General features: G+C 35.2%; 1 protein-coding gene across 2 annotated transcripts in view; it reads right to left on the minus strand.

The window, feature by feature from the left end:
- Positions 1-6,895: 6,895 nt before the first annotated feature.
- The window catches only part of PSIP1 (PC4 and SRSF1 interacting protein 1), a 32,269-nt gene continuing 20,068 nt past the window's right edge, over positions 6,896-19,096 (minus strand). The window contains exons 11-16 of one of the 2 annotated variants that reach the window (XM_062599246.1): positions 17,587-17,642; positions 16,292-16,362; positions 13,359-13,460; positions 12,944-13,157; positions 10,530-10,641; positions 6,896-7,690 (exon numbers count right to left, since the gene is read on the minus strand). In XM_062599246.1, the coding sequence (XP_062455230.1) occupies positions 7,627-7,690; positions 10,530-10,641; positions 12,944-13,157; positions 13,359-13,460; positions 16,292-16,362; positions 17,587-17,642 (619 nt within the window). In that variant the 3' untranslated portion in view covers positions 6,896-7,626. Of the gene's footprint in view, positions 7,691-10,529; positions 10,642-12,943; positions 13,158-13,358; positions 13,461-16,291; positions 16,363-17,586; positions 17,643-19,096 lie in introns of those variants that run through there. The other variant, XM_062599247.1, reaches the window with a different exon arrangement.

The following is a 19,096-nucleotide window of genomic DNA, read 5'->3' on the forward strand; positions in this document are numbered from 1 at the left end:
TTTGACTACAGTGTCATAGTTTGGAGATTACAGCCTTTGAAAATCAGTATATTTAGAGAGTACCTTGCAAAAGCAGTCAGTGTCTTGAGGAATTCTGCACATTCAAGTTTCTGTTAAATTCAGAGGATGAGAGTGTGGTCTTTGGACATCTTGCCTTGAAAACTGAGGCAATTGTCATCTCTGAACAAGGGTGGATAACAGTGCACTGAATTGGTTGAAAAGAGAATGCGTTCTAAGAGAGAGGTCAAAATGCCAATTAATTTCTTGATCTTTCCTTCAAATAGAGGGTACTTGTTTCTGTAAACTACTATTTTCTTTACATTCTAACTCTGAGAACTGACCTTTTGAAGATGAAAGTACACTTCGCTGATTACTAAATTGTGGCCTGCCTTTCAAATAACTTGGCTAACAGTGTTTATGATGTATGCAATTTTAACAGCTTATGAAGTAATGTTAATTTTGCACTTCTATTTTTTAGTATCATTTTTATTATTTTAAGTCTTGTTATTTTTTATTAAAATATGACTAATTTGTACTTATTTTGATAATTTGATATTATACTGAAACACTGCTTGCCTTTGCAGAATATGGCAGTGTCTTGCTTTTTAAAGTTGTCTGGAATTCAGAGAAGTTCAGTGGAGGTCTTTTCTATTTAGGGAAGCTAGTACCACTAACTGCTTTTCTTGTGCAAACTTAAAACGTTTCTCAGGAAAAAAAGAAGTGCTTAGTATAAAAGACATTTACTTGATAACTTGCATATAGAAATGCATTTGACAAACTGAATTCTACTGCTTAGGTCCTGTGACCACAGATCACGCAAATGGCTATGTGATTGTTTTAGATGTCTTGAAACAAGTGTTTCAAATAAATATTTGCAGACTCAGTTTATCATTGAAATAGGACTGCTTTCCAGTGTTACATTAAGTGAACCTGTGTGTTTTTCCTTTTTTTAAAAAAAGACGAGAAAAAGAGAATATGAAAAAAACCACATCATGTTTTACTCAGCTGGTGATCTGCTTACTTTGAAAACAAAGTAGTGAACCTACTGCTTACAACACAAAGTAGTGAGATACATAATAGCTTTTTGTCTATGTGATAGTCCTTTAGGAGTGTGAAAAAGTGAATGCCTTGCTCACCACACTAAACACTGCAAGTTAAGCTACTAGAGGAAGGCCCGCACTGGGAATAAATTATACCTACTATTATTTAGTATTCTAGCTCAGTTATTTGTACAAAGCTCTTATAAGATTTTCATTGTTGCTGTATAGAAGTTAAATCTGTAAAGATAGGAATAGCAAACACATTTGAAGTATTTAGGCTTTATCAGCTATTCTGTCTCTCTTCAAGCTCAACTGCTTTATGTGCTGTAAAAGCTTCTAAAAAAAAATCTAGTAAAGTGCAACCCTGATTGTAACTTTAATGTTTTCCTCATCAGTTGCTACTCTTCAATTTTCCTCATCAGTTGCTAACGCCCCTTTTCTTCAGCTGTCCCTTGTTAACATACAGGCTGTCCAATCATAGTGGGTACTGGAACTGTGATCAGACAGACAGCTGGTGTAATTTCTAAAGCTATTGTTTGGTGATTTGATAGCTTATCAGGCTGAATTCTTAGAAGGTCAGCAGTAGTTTTAAGATTTGCTTTTTAGCAGTAGGAGGAAGGGGAAAGACAAGACAGGAGAAATCCAGAATATGAATTTAATCTTTAACTAGACTAATTTACCCGTGTATGCTATCCTTCATGCAAGCCACTTACCTTCTTTCCAGTAGAAGGTTACAGTCAAAGGTAGTTCAGAACTGCTTTATCTGCAGGTTGAGAAATCTTGTTTGGGCCAGTCCCATACTAATAATAAGAGGAAGAGAAGCTGGCACCAGTTCTTAGTGTGGGCAGTAAGTGTATCTGTGATTAACTACAAAATGGGGAAGAGCTCATCTTGGAACTTGCTATGTGGTGTGTTCTGGTTCTATTTCATATTGAATGATTCTGCTACAAATGAAACAAAAAGGTTGCAATAAATAACAGTTTTCAGAGACCCTTTAATTCCCAGGAGCTGTCACAGGACAGCTGGATCTGGTTTTGATTTAATGTTTCCTTCTGAATGAGTCCTCTGAGTGAAATCCATTATTGGACCCAGCTGCCCATTCATAATTAAATTTCTGTGATACCAGCTGAGTGTCTGTGCCTTGGCTACTTGTTAAAATGCTGCTAGCATTTAAGTGATCACAACTGCAAAGTAGACTTACTAGTCTGATGGAAAAAAAAAGGAAAAAAACCTTATTTTAATATTCTCTTATCTATGTGCTTTTCAAAAAAGAAAGAACAGCAGTTCCTTTTCTTATGCCTTATTAAAATGAACTGGATATAAGGGTGGGTAACGTGGAAGTATTTGGAGTCGTATTCAAATGCAGTTTTAAGGACCCTGCCTGCTGGCACATACAGATTTGTTTGTGCACTTACTGAGAAGCAGAAAGTTGGAATATTAACTTGAGGCCAGGCATAACTATATATTAAAGAAATTGTTAGTATAATGCTCTTAGAATAATCTTTTTTTATCCATCTGTAAGAATTTTGCTCTAGGGAGAAAAGTAGTATGCTGAAAAATTTCTTGGACATTTTGAAAACAAATATAAAAGCATGGAGTTACCCAGCACTCAGTGCTTAGCTAGGCAGAAGTCCTCTCCCTTCTCACTTTCCACTGCCCCCACATCCCCCTCCAAAAAGAGAAGATATTAATCTGAATCTCTGTTTTTGGCTTTTTGTTTTGAGCTTTTTAAAGCCTTGGTGATTTGGCTGTGTGAACTGTTATAACTTACCCCAAACTTCCTCAAACTTAAGAGTGTCTTTCTTAATCAAAGTTTAGCAGTGACAATGAGACAGAACACTGTTTATTGTGCTGAGGATAAGAGGAGGCCCCTCTGATTTTACTGCTGGTGTAAACTTATAAAGCAAAATGTGATTTGTATAGACAGCATCACTTTTCAAGTGCTTCCTGGGCATTTTTAAGACTGTTACAACAACCCCTACACACTTGAATGACAAAACACCGCGCAGCCCTGTTGAGCTGCTTGAACTATTGTAAACTTAACTCTGGAAAAAGGTGTCACTACTGTCAAAACTAATCCTGCTTTAAGTTTTATTTGTTAACTATGTCTTGACCCCTTTCTGCAAAAAGAAACCATGTAGCTCTTTGGGAGACTACAGAAGTTTGACGTAACCTCCTTGGTTCTAAGCTCACAGGAGTGGTAATTTTATCTTTCTTGAAACATAGCTCAAGGAAAACATTGGTAAAGATGCTTAAGCATCCTGAAAAATGAGATGGTCATTCTTGAAGTTGGTAAGATTCTGTGATTTTAAGGTATTTCCTCCTAGTTTGTAATTCGGATGGTAAATGGGCAGCAAATTCAAGCTGTGAAAGCCTGAGCACCTGAATGAACAGCGTGTTACGTTTTGCAGTGTACAAGGAGTTTCATCTTTGTCTTCATCTCAGTTCTATGCAGCATTGGAACAGCTGACCCTCTGACTGTTAAGACAGTTGTGAAACACAGATGTGTGTTAGCTGACTACACTTGCTCCTGGCAAGTCTGGGAACAAGGTGCCTGGCATGCATAGTGCTTTTTTTTTTTGGTCAGAAGGCCTTGGATATAAAGGGATGGTAAACATCGTACACTGCCTATGTCAGAATTCTTATTTATTATGTGTTACGATCTTTATAGAAAGACTTTTGTGGGAGAAACATGTTCTTTTACTTTCCCAGTGTCTAAAACACGTGTGACTAGCTGTGTGAAGAAGTATGCAAATTCTATTCTGTGATAACCACATGTATTTGGAAGCTGAGAGAGATTCCTGTTGTCTGTTAATTTAGCTGTGCAGGGATGTTTGTCCCCTTAACAGAGTAGTCTGTTGTAAAACACTGCAGATGATTGCTCCACCTTAAGATTTGTGGAAGCTAAACATCACGACTGCCTGCCAAGAACTTCAGACTTGAACTGTCATTGCTGTCCTTATTCCAGGTTTGACTCAAGGTACAGTCTTCAAGAGCAGTAAGCTATTGAATTTTATTATGCTAGCACTTTCCATTTTGTTATACAAATATATATTCGTTATACCTGTGAAGAGCCTTGCCAATGATTTTAGGGTTTTGTTTTTAACTACTTGCATGTTCTTCTCCTGGGAAAGGGGGGAGAGGGAGTGCAAGGAGCTTCCTATATGCAAAATCTATCTATATTGATACAAACTAAAATTTTTTTCCATCCTGTGGTTTAACTTCCAGTAATCACATAAGTGGATTCTGCTCTGTAAATAAAGGCTTCAATATTTAAATCATTAACCTTTTTAAAGACCTGAAGCTTGAGACTTTAGTTTCTCAAGGCAGCTAGCCTTTCTCTGAAGTGCTACTATAGTTCAAGTGTATTGCTTTCATTAGTAAGGCCTGCAAGTTTATGTTTGAAAGCTTGTACAAAATAATTAGCAGAATAAAGACATGTATAGAATATTCTGCATTAACGAGTATGACATGGTGTTTCAACTCTTAGTGTTTTCTTAAGCTTAAAAACCAAATTGGTTTTACTGAGTGGTAACTGGATCAAGGTGTATGTATAGAAATAGATCAGTCCATCCTTCAATCCAACTGCCTGCTGGGATTTTCATAGTTTGTAGCACAGAAGAACTCTTTTTAAAAGCTGTTTGGATGACTGGCTATGGATATCATTAAAATTAGACTATCTAATATAGTTGTAATTTACATATCATCTTCTGTATCTGAGCCTCTTCACCCCCAAGTTGTTTTCAGGCTAAGCTTATAGAATCCATGAAACATATTAAAGAAAAGATGTTATCAGGGGCCTTGTATTTAATATGTGAGAGCATCTGCCTTTCTTGGAATATGCAAATCAGTATATGAAAACAGCAAAATGTTGCATGAGGTGTGTTTTTTATTTTTTTTATGCCACTGTATGTTTTGTACAAAAAGTAATTTATGAGCACACTTCTCTGAGCAACATGGAAACCTTCCTTGGACACTTCACAGCTCTTTCCTGCTTTGGCTAAGACAGCAGTAAATATAGAATACAGACTTTGCAATTTACGGCAGCAAGGTGTTAACAGTCAGTACAGACATACATACATGTATATATCGCCCGATACAGAACAAACAATTAAAAAGCTGTCAGTGGAGTACTATGAAAGAATAGGGATAAAAATATCTTTGCATACATGAAACCTAAACTACACAGTGTAGTGAATTAGTCTTTAGAAGGCATGCAGAGTATTGCTAATATTAAGAAAGTTGGTGTGTAAATGTGGTAAAACAGGCATCTAAATTCAACTGCTGGCAAGTAGTGCTGTTTAATGTGTAATGTAATCACCGAATGATAATCTTTCCTAATCTTAATAGTGCAGCCAGTTTACAGATTAATGAAACTTAAATGTTACAGGTTCTGGTAAGGACAACATATAAGCAATAACAGCATTCAGGTGTACCACTACACAAGTGGTTAGTTAAGAGTCAGTGAAACTACTTCAAACAGGCATTAGCAGTAATCTATTATAACTTCATGTTGCATACATGGTCACAGGAAGACTGGCATATTTAGCAGAAAAAAACTCTCACCTTCACAGATTCTGGCAAAGTTAAATGCAATAGGTTGTGCAAACTAGCAAAGGTTACTGAGTAACTAGTCTTTGTCAAAGAACAGTATTTTTAAACAGAATAAACTTAGGACTGATTGTACAGTAAATAAAAGATACTAGAGTTCTGGATTGCGGCGTTTTTATCCTTCTGTGTCTCTGGTCACTAGCGAGGGCTACTTTTGGTTGTTGTTTTGAACATTTTCTGAAGAGAAGGGGAAGTTGAATTATGACCCTGAAGTAGGATCTGTATGCAGTTTGCTTTTCTGGCTTATTATTAGAAAGAATAGCACACAGTGTTACAAAGATGTCTTCTTGTTCCTTCAGAAGTGGTAGAAAGAGAACAAGAAATTACTTTAGAATACATAGTGCTGGATTTCAGTGCTGACCTGCCTCCCCTCACTACTCCCCCCCCCCCCCCAAAAAAAAAAAAAAAAAAAAAAAAAACAAAAAATTAATCTCAAAGTAAATGTCATCTTCAGCTTCTGGAAAACAGGAAAGTTAAAGAACAGTACTGAAGGAATTAAACTTCACCTGGCCTAGTTCGTGAGATATGTAGGATTAAAACTACTTGTTTCCTATTACTGAATAGCTAATTATTGCTAACTGGCAAGTTCAGCGCTACTGTAAAAGCAGAACTACAAAAATGTAAGGATTGTACAAATATATTGTAATGGAAAAAGAAAAGAAGTATTTGATATCATCCACAGCAGTCTGTATGTCTTCTTTTATGTGTAGGTAGAAGTCCTCCTTCCTCATAATGCCATGGTAAAAAGCAGGCAGGCTTCCCGAAGAGGCTGTGGCAGTCTTAAAAGGCTTGTAAACAAAAAATAATCTCACTTTCCATTAATCTCACTTTCCATTACTTGATACCATGTTTTGCTTGTTCTAGCATACAAAAAATTGTTGTTTAGTTGGTGTGAATTAAACCATCACAAGCACCAGGGGAAGGTATAATCCTGTTTTTCCCGCTGCTACCTTGAACGTGCTATCTGTCAAATGCTCTTTTCTAATCCCATACAAATGTCTTCTAGGTCTGATGTTAAGGCAAGGTACCTGTTTTATAAGAAACTTTTCAGTATAGCTCATGCATATTTCATACTTCCCATGCCTTTTAGAAACTTCCCTAAAAATTCTTCACTACTGTTTCTGTAAAATTAACTTGGGGAACTGTAACTTCAATGTCATTGCCATGCTCTTTCAAAACTGAAGCTAAAAACAGGTAGTTACAGTCCATATGAATGTTAATTTATACAACTTATTAAGAGCCAATTTATTTACATCAGTTTAAATTCTTTAATTTTAGAAACTGTTCAAGACAGAGTTTTCCAACCAATGTGTATCAACAGGTTCAGTGAAAATACCAGAGTTCTTTCTAGTATACTTACACAAAAAGCAAACCATGAAAAGTCACATAGCAGTAATTGGCACAATGAGTTTTGCAAGAACAGAACTAAACTTCTTTAAAAAAGTATACTCATACATTAACATTTTAACAGCTATAAAAATGCTGCTTCCAACTCCTACAAACCACAATGAAAAGACATCCTGACAAGTTTTGAAAAACTATGCACAAACAGGTCAGTATTACAGAATGGGTGGAAGTTTTAAACAAATGAAGCAGTTAGGCAGTTCAAAGTATTTACACTTTTTCCTGCTGTTAACTAGACAAACATACAGTAGTCAGATAAAAATATACTACAACTCTAATTCATGTAACATATAAACATTTGTTTTCTAAATGTTTAGAAAACATTTGTTTTCTAAATGGAATTTTTTCTTCATGTTTTGAAATGTGTTACCTGTTAATACTGGATGAAACTATTGGCTACAGTGTTTAAGTACTTTTGAAACCAAGATTAAAGAGGCTTTTATTCCACAAAATTTAACATTAAAATACTATGCTTATAAAATTATTTAAAACTTTCAGCAGTCTATATATTTCAAATGCAAAACTTAACAATCTTCTTTAATCTTATTTTAAAAAAAACACTCCAGTTGTGTCATTTGTTTTCAAAGGCAGATTCTTTTGACGGTTTTTCAAGCTCTCTCTCTTCACCAGAAGTCCTAGAAACATAGTAAAGCAACATTAATAAGCATGTAAAAAAAAAAAAAAAAAAAAAAAGCTGAGAGCGAGTCTTATTGTAGTAAACTCACGTCATCTACACTAAGTGATACATTCATCAGTAGCTGAAGCAGTCAGCAATGCCAGCTGTCTACCTTTTCTCTTAAGATGACTTCCCTAAGCATTAAGGTAAGCCAGCAGTAATTGATACTGCATTAATATAACACCAACCTGTGAATGGCAGTCATTCAGAGGTTGATTTGTTTTCCATTTCAGTGTTTCTCTTCAGGCTGCTGCCAAATGTACGTTAGCTCATGTGAAAAAGCACCCTGGCTTTTTTTCATGTGAGATATGCACATTTAACATACATTACCAATTGTGACTTTTCTTAGAACCATGGGAAAATTCAGCATGTGCCCCAAACTTCTAAGAAAGTAACCCAAGGAAGCAGCATGTACCCCTATCAACACAGAACAGAAAGCAGTTCTTAAGCATCAATCACTCTGGACATACCAAGTTACACAATTCCATCATCTTTCAAAATTTCTAAATTATTACATCTTCAGAAAGGCATGAAAGTGTCTCCTCTTTATTAGAGAGGGTAAAGGTACAGTGCTGCTTATAGTTCTGAACTGAGACAGCTATGTGATTTGAGAAGAAATTTGCAAATCATTTGCTTAGGTGCAATGGGGAAACTGTTGTAATGTTTTGCATGTTCATGATGTGCTCACATTTATTTTGCCTACCACTATCTCTCCTTTGAGCAACTTAATACTGCAAATAAAAGTTTATGAAAAACAATGAATGTAAGCTTGTATGATGGACACAGATACCAGACTGGGCTTGTCTGAATTTAGAATACATATGTAGATGAGTTTCTCAACATACAAGATATTTATTAAGAGGAAGTACAAATGACTTGGCCTGAGCAAGACAGCTCTGTTTTATGTGTATTGTTTGCTAACAAATGTAAGCTAAGCCTAAAGAAACTGCTCTCAAGTAGTCATACAGAAGTCAGTATAAACTGGAGTGTTTTATGCTTAGGTAAGTCAAAGAATACGTTAGGACAGTAAGAGTTCAAGCCAGTGCAAACACCACACCCATTTAAAGAAGTAGGTGTTTATTAGCAGAACTTGACATCCCCACTAGCTCATTGAAGAAGATACACCTGCAAGTTTTTCAGATATAAGTGCAATTACTGAAATATTAGAACTATCAATTGACTTGCCTGTAAGTTGCTTTTTTGAGACACTATTAAACAACCTGTTCCATGTATGATGTGTAACTATCAGAAGTGTCTGTCTTTAGTTTGTTTTGACCACTGTCAACTGGAGTATCATGTATGCACCCAAATATCCTTATTCTTTTAACTGCAAACATAAAAGACAAACTGACTATGTCTCTTTGCCACTGCAAAATCCAACTGTTGTCAGGTTCTGCAGGAACAAAGAAAGGAGCAGGCCATAAAAAGTTTTACTTTGGAGAACCAGTTTTTAAGCAGTCATTTATTTTCAAATGTGTGACCAAATATTCTACTACTGAACTGCTCAGTTACTGATTTCAAGTAACTCAAGTGTTGTACTGCAGTAATACCGTATTGTATTTTAGCCAAGTCAGCTATTTATACGATGTTCTATATTGCCTAACTTGGGTTGAGGACCTATGCTTATCCCTTAATTATATGCCTTTAACATGCCACGCATTCAGGCAGAATGAGAATCTGACATTCTTATCACCAGCTGAAGACTCCCAGGTATCACTTCTGAAAGCTGTGTAATCAGAAAGCAGTAATTCCAAGGCTACCTCTAAGCAAAAATCAAATTTATATTCCTCTAAAACAGCAAAAAAGTAACTTGACTTTAATTGGCTCTTATTTACAAGCACCAATATTCCACTGATCTGTAGTTTTAACTTGGCAGACAGCCAAAAGAATGCTGTGCAACTGCAGGTTCTTCTGGCCTGGTTTCAGAAGCATAAGAACAGTGATGAAAGGAAAGCTTTCTTCAGCAGATACTGCTGGACGGAAAGAATCCATGATCACAAAGTGCAGAAGTGCTCAGAAGAAATGAATTAGCACTGCAACAAAACAATTCAGCTTAAGGTTGATTTTAGGTTTTTCCTTCATTTTTCACAAAAAATCTGTTCAGTATTCATTATGTTCCATATGAGAGATTGGTTTGTCTTTCTTGTTTACAAAGTACTAGCTTGTAAGGTAGAAGAGAGGGACACAGAATTGCTTCTGCAGTGGGGCTAGGTTTAAATATTTACCTCTACAAAAATCTAAAAGTTCTTATGGCTCTTTGTATGAAAACAGAAAGGTTAAACACAACAGTTCTGAAATTTCACAGGCATAAGTTCTAGCATGCCCTTTACCTGCATTTCAGCAATTCTACAACATTTCAACAATTTTATAGCTACATTACAGAAAACTAATCAGAGTTTGGCTTTGCCACTGATATGAATAAATGATTTTGCAAGACCTTCATAAATCCTGTTAGCTTAGTTAGTACAGTTTGGTTCAGATATCCTTTGCTTTCAACTTAACATCAAGTAGACTAAAATACAGAAAGTGTATACTTTGTCTCATTCCAAGCTGTTTTTCCTCCTAACAGGCCATCTCTTAAAATATCCTCTAGGTACACTATAGAAGTGAGTGCAATTTTTAAAGTTTTCATTCAAAATTTGAGCAAAATTAATATGCTGTCATTATTCTGTAAAGGTGAGAGGAAACCTTGTAAAGAAAACAGTAACTAAATGTGATTAAATAATTTAAATCTATGGATGTTTTTTTTGTATTGTTTTGCTATAGCAGAACAAGTTCTTGTTTATTAGTTAACTCACTTTTTTTTACTGCCAACTTCATGCTTATCTTTCTTTTCCTCAATGTTCTCTCCATTGTGTTGTGATTGGCTGTTGTCTTGAGTTTCAGACCCTCCGTTCAGTACCTTGGAACCTTTAAAATTAAAGAGGAGGGAAAAAATAGTACTGCAGAAAGCAAAACAGTGCTAGAAGACCAAAAGAATTTCTCTTACCATTTAAGAACTCCAACACTACAAATGTTTTTCTCTGATTTTGATACCTAGCTGCTGAAACAATATAAAAAGAACTGATACGATTTCAACTTCTGAAAATTCCTTCTGCCTAGCCTCTTCCCATGATTTTTCTTACATAAAATGAAGCAATCAGCGTATGTATTTCAGAAAATTCCTAGTTCTTTCTGTGTTTTGCCAGACTACAGATAGTAAGACTGATGCTTACTTATATGACAAGCGCTGAGAAAATAGCTCCTAGGCAGCAGTAAGTCACTCAGTAGCCCAGTCAGACATCTTTTGGAAATTCCTCATACTTTAACTGGGAGAAGTTATTAGTTGTATCTTCACTTGTTTATCTATAAAGTAGTTAAAGATTAGCATTCAACAGTAACTATGATAGCTCTCTGTAAACTAAACACATCCATCATGCAGTTGCCATAAGCATGAGAACAATATATTAGTAGCTGTATTTTGTTAACTCAAAGCAGGAATATTTATCTTTTTCTTAGGTACTGTGAGTAAGTGTTTTGCTCTGCTATTGGAAGTGAGTGAATTTTGAGTAAATTATTGTGGAATGGCATTCTAGGTTTAAATCAGAATTGACACTTCATTTTATTCAAAATTACAGGTTTACAAAAAGAAATCTCTATTAAACTACTGTGCTACTTCAGGAAATGTACAAAACACAATTTATCTCAATATTTACAGGCTAAAAAATAATAAAAAGCAGAAAGATGATGCTGTAGCAGTTGGATCTGCTTAGACTTGCTCTAAATCAGTTTAAACTTAATTGCCATGAGAAGAATTCAATGGAATAATAATAAGACTATAATCACCTTGTAACAGAGTAGAGAGATGAAGCATTAGGAATTAAAGTAGCAAATGAATTGCTATTACTTTTATTATTTTATTGTAATTGTGGTACTTGATAAGGTTAGTAAAAGTTCAGTAGAATGCAGCAATTCAATTTTTAAAAGGGCAGAGGAAGTACCAACATAAGGAACTAGGATTTCTCTTTGTAGCAAATAGAAAAATCCACTTCCATGAAATGCCCAGCTTCTCTGAATCAGCTCATTATCCCTCCATTTTACTGATAGAAAAAGTTCTATTCTAGTGTTTTCTGCTTTACTACATACAAAACACCTTCAGTAGCTCCATTAATAGATAATTCAGCTTGCAGCAAGTCTTTCAGTGCAGATTCTTCACTCAAATACCTAAACTATGTCTAGCACAGGGGTTGGGAAAAGTCTTACATGTGGAAGTTTCACTATATCATTACATTGCTTTTATCTCATCATAAAATATGGTAAATTTTAAGACCTTCTTTGTTTCCTTAGGAGTTACAAACACCACTGCAGTTAAGATGAATCCTTAACATCCTCAGTCACCTCAATTACAGCAGCTTGTTTATTCCAGCTCAAGGTCTTTAATCAATTTCACTGAATTCTTGTCTCAGGATTCAAGTTCAAAGTAAATCTAACTTCTGTCTAATGCTTGTGGAGATAAAGGATCTCAAGGATTTTAACAGAAGAGTCCAACTCCTTCAAGATCCTTCAATATTTTTACAGTACAGCTTGCCAGTGTGACCTCCTGTTCGTTCCTCTATCCGAGAGTATCTTGGTACTATGTTCCCTTCATAAAGGTGGGGTTATTTTTAACTTGTTAAAAATAGTGTTTTTACTAGAAAAGCTTTCAATATTGTGCTGCACTTTATTTCATGACAAGAGCTCATGATTAATCTTGCACAGTACTGCCAAGAGCGTGCAGACATTTTCTTCCCAGTGAGAAATATTCCTTTACTGATAGACTGCATCACTGTTATGGAGTACCTGACTATACTATTGATCACCCATCATGAAAGTGCTATGCAGATGGTTAAAAGCTACCGCTACATATAGTAGCGTGCATGATATAGAAAGAGGCTAGTAGAAGAAATTAAGCAAATAAAAGGTGGAAACATAAGCATCAAAAAGTAACTTGAAGGACAGGAGGTAGTATGTTGTTCTACTTAATATTTAATTCTTTTTTCCCCCCACAAAGTAGTGAGGTCAGAAATTACAGAATGAAGTAAAAAGTGCAACATTCTCACTTTTTACAAAAGTCCTTCCCTTGAAGCAATAAAAACAATTCATAAATTTTAATCTCTGAACTTGAAGCTTATTGTTAGCTCAACATGAACAGAGACCGACTGACAAGAAACAAAAACAACACGTAAAGACTTACCTGTTTGGTCCTTTTCCATTTTTTTGTTTGTTCCTTTCTTCCACTGTTCTTTGGTTTTGTTGGCTTCCTCATGCTGCTTCTGCTCAGCCAGTGACTTATTTAGCACTTGGGAGAGAACGGAATCTCCTTCTCCAACTAGAAACATGGTCTTGAACTTGTTATATAGCATTGTAGATTTTTCCATGATAACCTGACTAACTTTGAATTTCCGTATCTAAAACCAAAGTAGTAAAACAATCAGTTCCATTTATGTACCTATGTACTTCCATGAAGTGCTAGATGAAATTCTTATTTTACTTAAAACTGAAATGAGATTATGGACTTTTAAATACTGTACAGTAATAAATAAATAAAATTTCATTTAAGAAAATACATGTTTACTTTTTGAAATTATATTTAATATTGTAGATCTCACCTTCTTTAGAGTCAAAATCATTTCTGTATGTTTTTGAGCTTGCTGCATTGTGACTTGAAGGGATGCAAGCTCATCAAGAGCCTCGATACATCTGTTCACATCCTGTGTATAAATAAGTTGTTGATTTGAAGGGTTAGCTTAAATACTAATAATGCTTAATTGGCCACTCTAAATGCGTTTCCAAAAAACTTACTGGTACTTTCCAAGAATATCCTTAATTTGACTACGTACTTAAGTTTAGAACAACCAAACTTGCAAACAGATTACCACTGGGTGCACTTCATCTATTACCACACCAAAGATGCATGCTATTTGAATAACTATAATTAAAAAATATATATACATATATACTTTCATTATATAGCCTCAAGCTTCATGCTGCTTTTGCAGTTTCAGTACTTCAGTACCTGAATTTGATTCTCTAAATATTCAACCCTTTCTGTATGTATTTTTTCCCAACTGATCAGCCACTCATAAGCTAGCAAAGCATTTTAAGTGTACTGCAACTAGTATATATATATTTTTTAACCCGAAAGACTAGGAAGTTATAAGTGATGCACTACACAAGAAGTTAAGAAGTAACAATGTGATCTTTTGATCCATTTCTAAAAACCACTGCACTAAAGTCTTCTTAGGAGAATCTCTAACTCCTAACTATTAGTTGCCTTTTCTTCAGCTCCTCTTGCTTGTTTCATTTTCTGTTTAGAACTAAGAACAACCATTTCCAGCACAGGTCATGACAATATTCTGCATATTTATACAAAGTTTTAGCTTCTGTTCTCAAGGAATATATGAAAAGAAAAAACCCACATTAGAGCTATTCAAAAGAGAATTATTATTATTATAGTTACTAATAAATATGATTATAAATTGTTACTGCTCTAGCTCTACAACCAGTTTTCCACTTGTCCATGTTTTAAGATGTTTGTTCTATTATATCTCTGAATTTAAGTTCTCTTTTGTTCTGTTTTTAGAAATTTTTTTAAAAAATTCAGAGAAATACAGTATCTGTATCAGTCCAATAGAGTGATACACATAAGCCAAAACATTAAGTTGTGATGTAAAATTTAAATTCTAAGGTAAATTATTTCAAGTCAAAATATTTGCATTGCCTTAAATAAAATAGCTGAAGAACAGGCCATACTTAACGTTTCATGTCTAATTCTGATAGCACAACTTCCTGAATTGAGACAGCTTTCTGCTGCTTATGCTACAGTGCTTCTCTACTTAAATGGCTTTCAAGAAACGAAGATTCAGGAAATCAAAGGCTGAACCCCTTTTAATACTTTCCATGCAACTGTATTCTGAGGATATAGCCTCAGTCAAAGAGAGTGAGTATATGGAAAGAAGAAGGGAGTGGGAAGCGTACATTCTTCTACTTGTTTTATTCAGTTGTGTAAATATAAGGGGTCTTCAAAGATTTGCATCCCCTGAAAGATCTCAAATCAGGAAAGAAACTAATTAAGTATTTATAGTCTGGTCCCATGATTTGCGCTTTTAATTGCTGGAAAAAAGCAAACTAGAACAAAGATATTGATCCCTTTGAAATTTAATTACACCTTTGAACTCTAATTACACTTTCTAAAGCATCCGAAGATCTAGAAATTAAAATAGGCTTAAAAAGAAAAGGTTAGGAGGAGAAGCTATATTCCTGCCCCCTCTGCTTCCACTGTCCAAGGTTAATAACAGACTTAAGATTCCATTAAGAACTTAATATGAAATACAGAAGAGAAATTACAATGCCTATTTGCAGAATCACATAACAGTTGAAACCAGCAGGCAGCTCTGGAGATCATCTAGTCCAACATCCTTGCTCAGAGCAGGGTCAGCTATGGCAGGTTGCCAAAGACTGAGTCCATTTGGGTTTTGAAGTCTCCAATGATGGAGACTTCACAACCTTGGATCTCCAGAGGTCCACTCCAACCTTACTAATTCTATGATTCTATGAGCAACATGTTCTAGTGTTCAAAAATACTATCTCCTCTCAGTCTTCTGCTCTCCAGGCTGAAGAGCCCCAGCTCTTTCACCCTTTCCTTGTATGAGAGATGCTACAAGCCCTTAATTAATCTTCATGGCCCTTTACTGGTCTCAGCTATGTCCGCATCTCTCTTGCGGTGCAAAGCCTAGAACAAGACACAGTGCTTCAGATGTGGCCTCACCAGTGTCAAATAGAGGGGAATGACACCTCCTTCCACCTGCTGGCAACACTCTTCCTAATGAAGCTGAGGCTGCCGTTAGACTTCTCTGCCGCAAGGGCCCACTGCTAGTTCACAGTCACTTCTGTGTTCTCCAGGACACCCAAGGACTTTTCTGCAAGGTTTGTTTCTAGCCAGTTAACTCTAGCCTGTCCTGGTGCATAGGGTTATTCCTCCCCAGGTGCAGGGCTTTGCCATTCCCTTCAACGAACTTCATGATGTTCCCATTTCTCTAGCCTTTTGAGGTATCCGTGAATGGCAGTACAGCTGTCAGGTCTATCAGCTCCCAGGTTTCTACTGTCCACAGTCTTGCTGAGAATGCACTCTGTCCCATCACCCAGATCATTCATGATTTTAATTAAACAGTATTTGCCCAAGTATCAAAACTTGCTCTCTAGGTGGACTTCACAGCACTGCTCGTAACCCTCAGAGTCTGGTGCTTCAGACAGTTTTCACTCCACCTCACTGTCCACTTTTCTAGCCCATGGTTCTTCAGTTTGTTTAGGAGAATTTACAGGACACTATACATGTTTCTGGGAAGTAACTTATTATGAAGTATTTTTAAACAAAAACAAATTTCAACAATCTATCTTTTAGTATTTACAGTACCCTCATTTGAGCAGTATAGTTATCTTTCAAGCTGAAGAAATTCTTTTGCTTCTCAATGTTAAGAGAAACATTCATGCCAGCATTGCTTCCTGCCAGAATTGAATATATACAGTTAAAAAAAATACTTACAAGATTATCAATTTTCAGGGAGTTTTTAATTTCTGCATGTATCCTCTGAAGCCGAGAATCCATTGATGTTTCTAAGATTAAAAATAGTATGCATGAATATTTGTTAATCATATCACATTTGTTTTTGCAGAGCTCGTTCTACAAATCTTAACTTGACAGAGAATGAAAAAAAGATATGGACAGGCAAACCACATCAGATAACCACAACAGGTACACCGATAAATACACTGTAGGGCTTACAATCAGAATTTTTAAATGGACACTAGTAGCAATCTATATAATCTTCTCTTTAGGAGCTAGAAGTTGAAAAATCTTTTCTATTACAATATCCAGCTGTCACCCTTTATTTGTCAATCAGGTTAAAGAAGTTTCACTAAATACTAAGAGTTAAGCTGAAAAGCCTTTGATCAAAGGGTTTCTGGATATTGACACTTTTCTTTTTTCAGTAAGCTGGACAAAATCATTTAAGTCACTGTCCAACTCCATCCAATAAAATGCTTTGCAAGACATGATCTAACACTTGTGAGACAAATATGAAGATGACATCTGTAATTCAGTTGTGCTGAATTCCTATGTTGATTTTTGCCATATGCAAGTGACTAGGATCCTGAACAACACAGGCAAACGGTTTTTTTTTAATATAAGTAATCTGTCTTGGATGCTTTTAAACAGAACTGCTTCCTATGCCAACAGTAAAACTTGTTGGAATCTATGCCACTGGATCTTCATTATGTAACAGTTCACAGCCAGTGGTAGTTTGGACTGCTCTTAAAGAAAAAGATAGTTAAGTAGGGAGTATTAGAAAGGCAAAAGACTTATTCTTATGAAGATCAGGTTGTAAATTTGAGCTAGAGGACAAGACCACAGTAACCATCCTGCATCTAAGCTTCTTGTTTAGGAAAAGGTAATTTCTAAATACTTAGAAGAAGCCCTTCAGATTATTCTGCTATGAGACAACAGAAAGGAAAAAGTGAGAATGAAGAACTAAAGCGATTCAGTTCAAAGAATCAGAACTTTTGCTTCTTGTTCACCAACAGAAGTTATCATCTGGAAAGGCTTAAAAGCTCGAATGACAATAAAATGGGACTTGTGAAGACCTGTTCTAACACACTGAAGAAATAACATTGAACAAGAAGGTGCAGTTTTAGAGACCTGAAGGAAGCAGTCAGGGATCAAACATATGGGACTTGAGATCTCAACCCCCACCCTTAACAGTAAGTTGTCTTATCTAAATAGTTTATAGAAGCTAAACAGATATTTTTGGTCATCTTAAATTTTGAACAGAAATATCTAACCTCTCTTCTTCTCCATCTTCTTAACTTCTGGTTTCTTGCCTTCTTCTTTACTCTGCCTATCAAAAATGTTAAAGTGTTTTACAATGTTGTCTTTTAAAGTCTGTTCCTCAGTCTTTTTTTTTTTTTTTTTTTTTTTTTTTTTAAGAGACACAATGTTTTAGGTACTGTCTCAGCCATTAGCATGTTTAGTAAAACTAAAGCCAAACTCTGGTTTTCAAAGACTGGAATAAATTAGTGAAATTTAGTGCAATTTATTTATTCATCTAAGATACTGCAGATAATAAATCCTCCATCCTGACAGATAGTTTTTCCTACAAGCAGCAAATTATAGTATTTAAAAAACAAGGCATATCTGTAAATTGTATTATCTGTTTAGGTTGCATGTAAAGTTTGTAAAACTACATTGTATGAAACAGATCTCTTTGTCATTCTATTCAAAATATTTTAAATAAATTTAAAACTATCATTTAAATTTACACAGGGAATTACAGAAAAAGATTGATCTTTCTTGAATCAGTTCTATGTGACTTATATTTTCTCATGTAATCAACAGTTAAGCATTCTACAACTGACTAAGATATCAAGGATAATTTAAATATTCCTGAAGCAAATAATAAAGGAAAAAGGTTTAGAACATATTCAATAAACTCTTCTGGCTGTTTCTCTAATTACCTCACTAAAATAAAACCAGGATTCAGGAAAATACAAGGCTTGCTTCCATCTTAATTATAGGAGGAACATAGACATAAAAGCCTTTCAAACAAGCTTTTTAACTCTTTACTCAGAAAAGATCATGAACGCCTGTTTAGCAGCTCCTCAGTCTTGATTTACCGGGCAGTTTCAAAGCCTCGCTTTGTAATTTGTATATTTCAGCATGTTGTGATTAAATATATTGTAACTGATTTTCTTCTCATCATAAAAATATGCATCCAGAAAAGATTCAGTCCTGCATGTCTGACATCTTCCATGTTCCTTCCATTTTCCATCCAATTATAGAATCAAATATTTTCCAATACCTAAGATTTTACTTCAGTTGGCAACTGCACAGACTCATGCAAAAAAGTGAGACTTCCATGGCTTCTGCATAAAGCATCATTAGGCTTGTATAAATAAATATTAATGCTAATGAAGTAGTCACAAAGACTAGAAATGGAGATTAAATGATGAAAAAAGTAACTAAGAAAAAAAAAACAGTCTATATTCAGTATATTAATTCAGGAACTTGAAGGCAGACAGCACAAAAGGAAAAGAAGTCTTTTCTCTTTTAATTAGTATTAAGTTTTGTGCTTAATTTTAGTCATCAGCTATAATTGAAGCTGTTCCATCACTAAGATAAGCAGCTGCTTTTATTTTACTGAAACAAAGCTACCTGCTCTCCAATGCATGAAATACGAAAACCATTTAAAAGTGAAAGATTTAACTAGTATAATCAAATCAATATATGACAGTTTACTGCAGAAATCCATCACCATGTGTCAGATTTAAATAATGATACATTAAAAGCAGTGAA

The sequence above is a fragment of the Rhea pennata genome, chromosome Z, assembly GCF_028389875.1.
Source record: "Rhea pennata isolate bPtePen1 chromosome Z, bPtePen1.pri, whole genome shotgun sequence".
Classification (NCBI taxonomy): domain Eukaryota; kingdom Metazoa; phylum Chordata; class Aves; order Rheiformes; family Rheidae; genus Rhea; species Rhea pennata.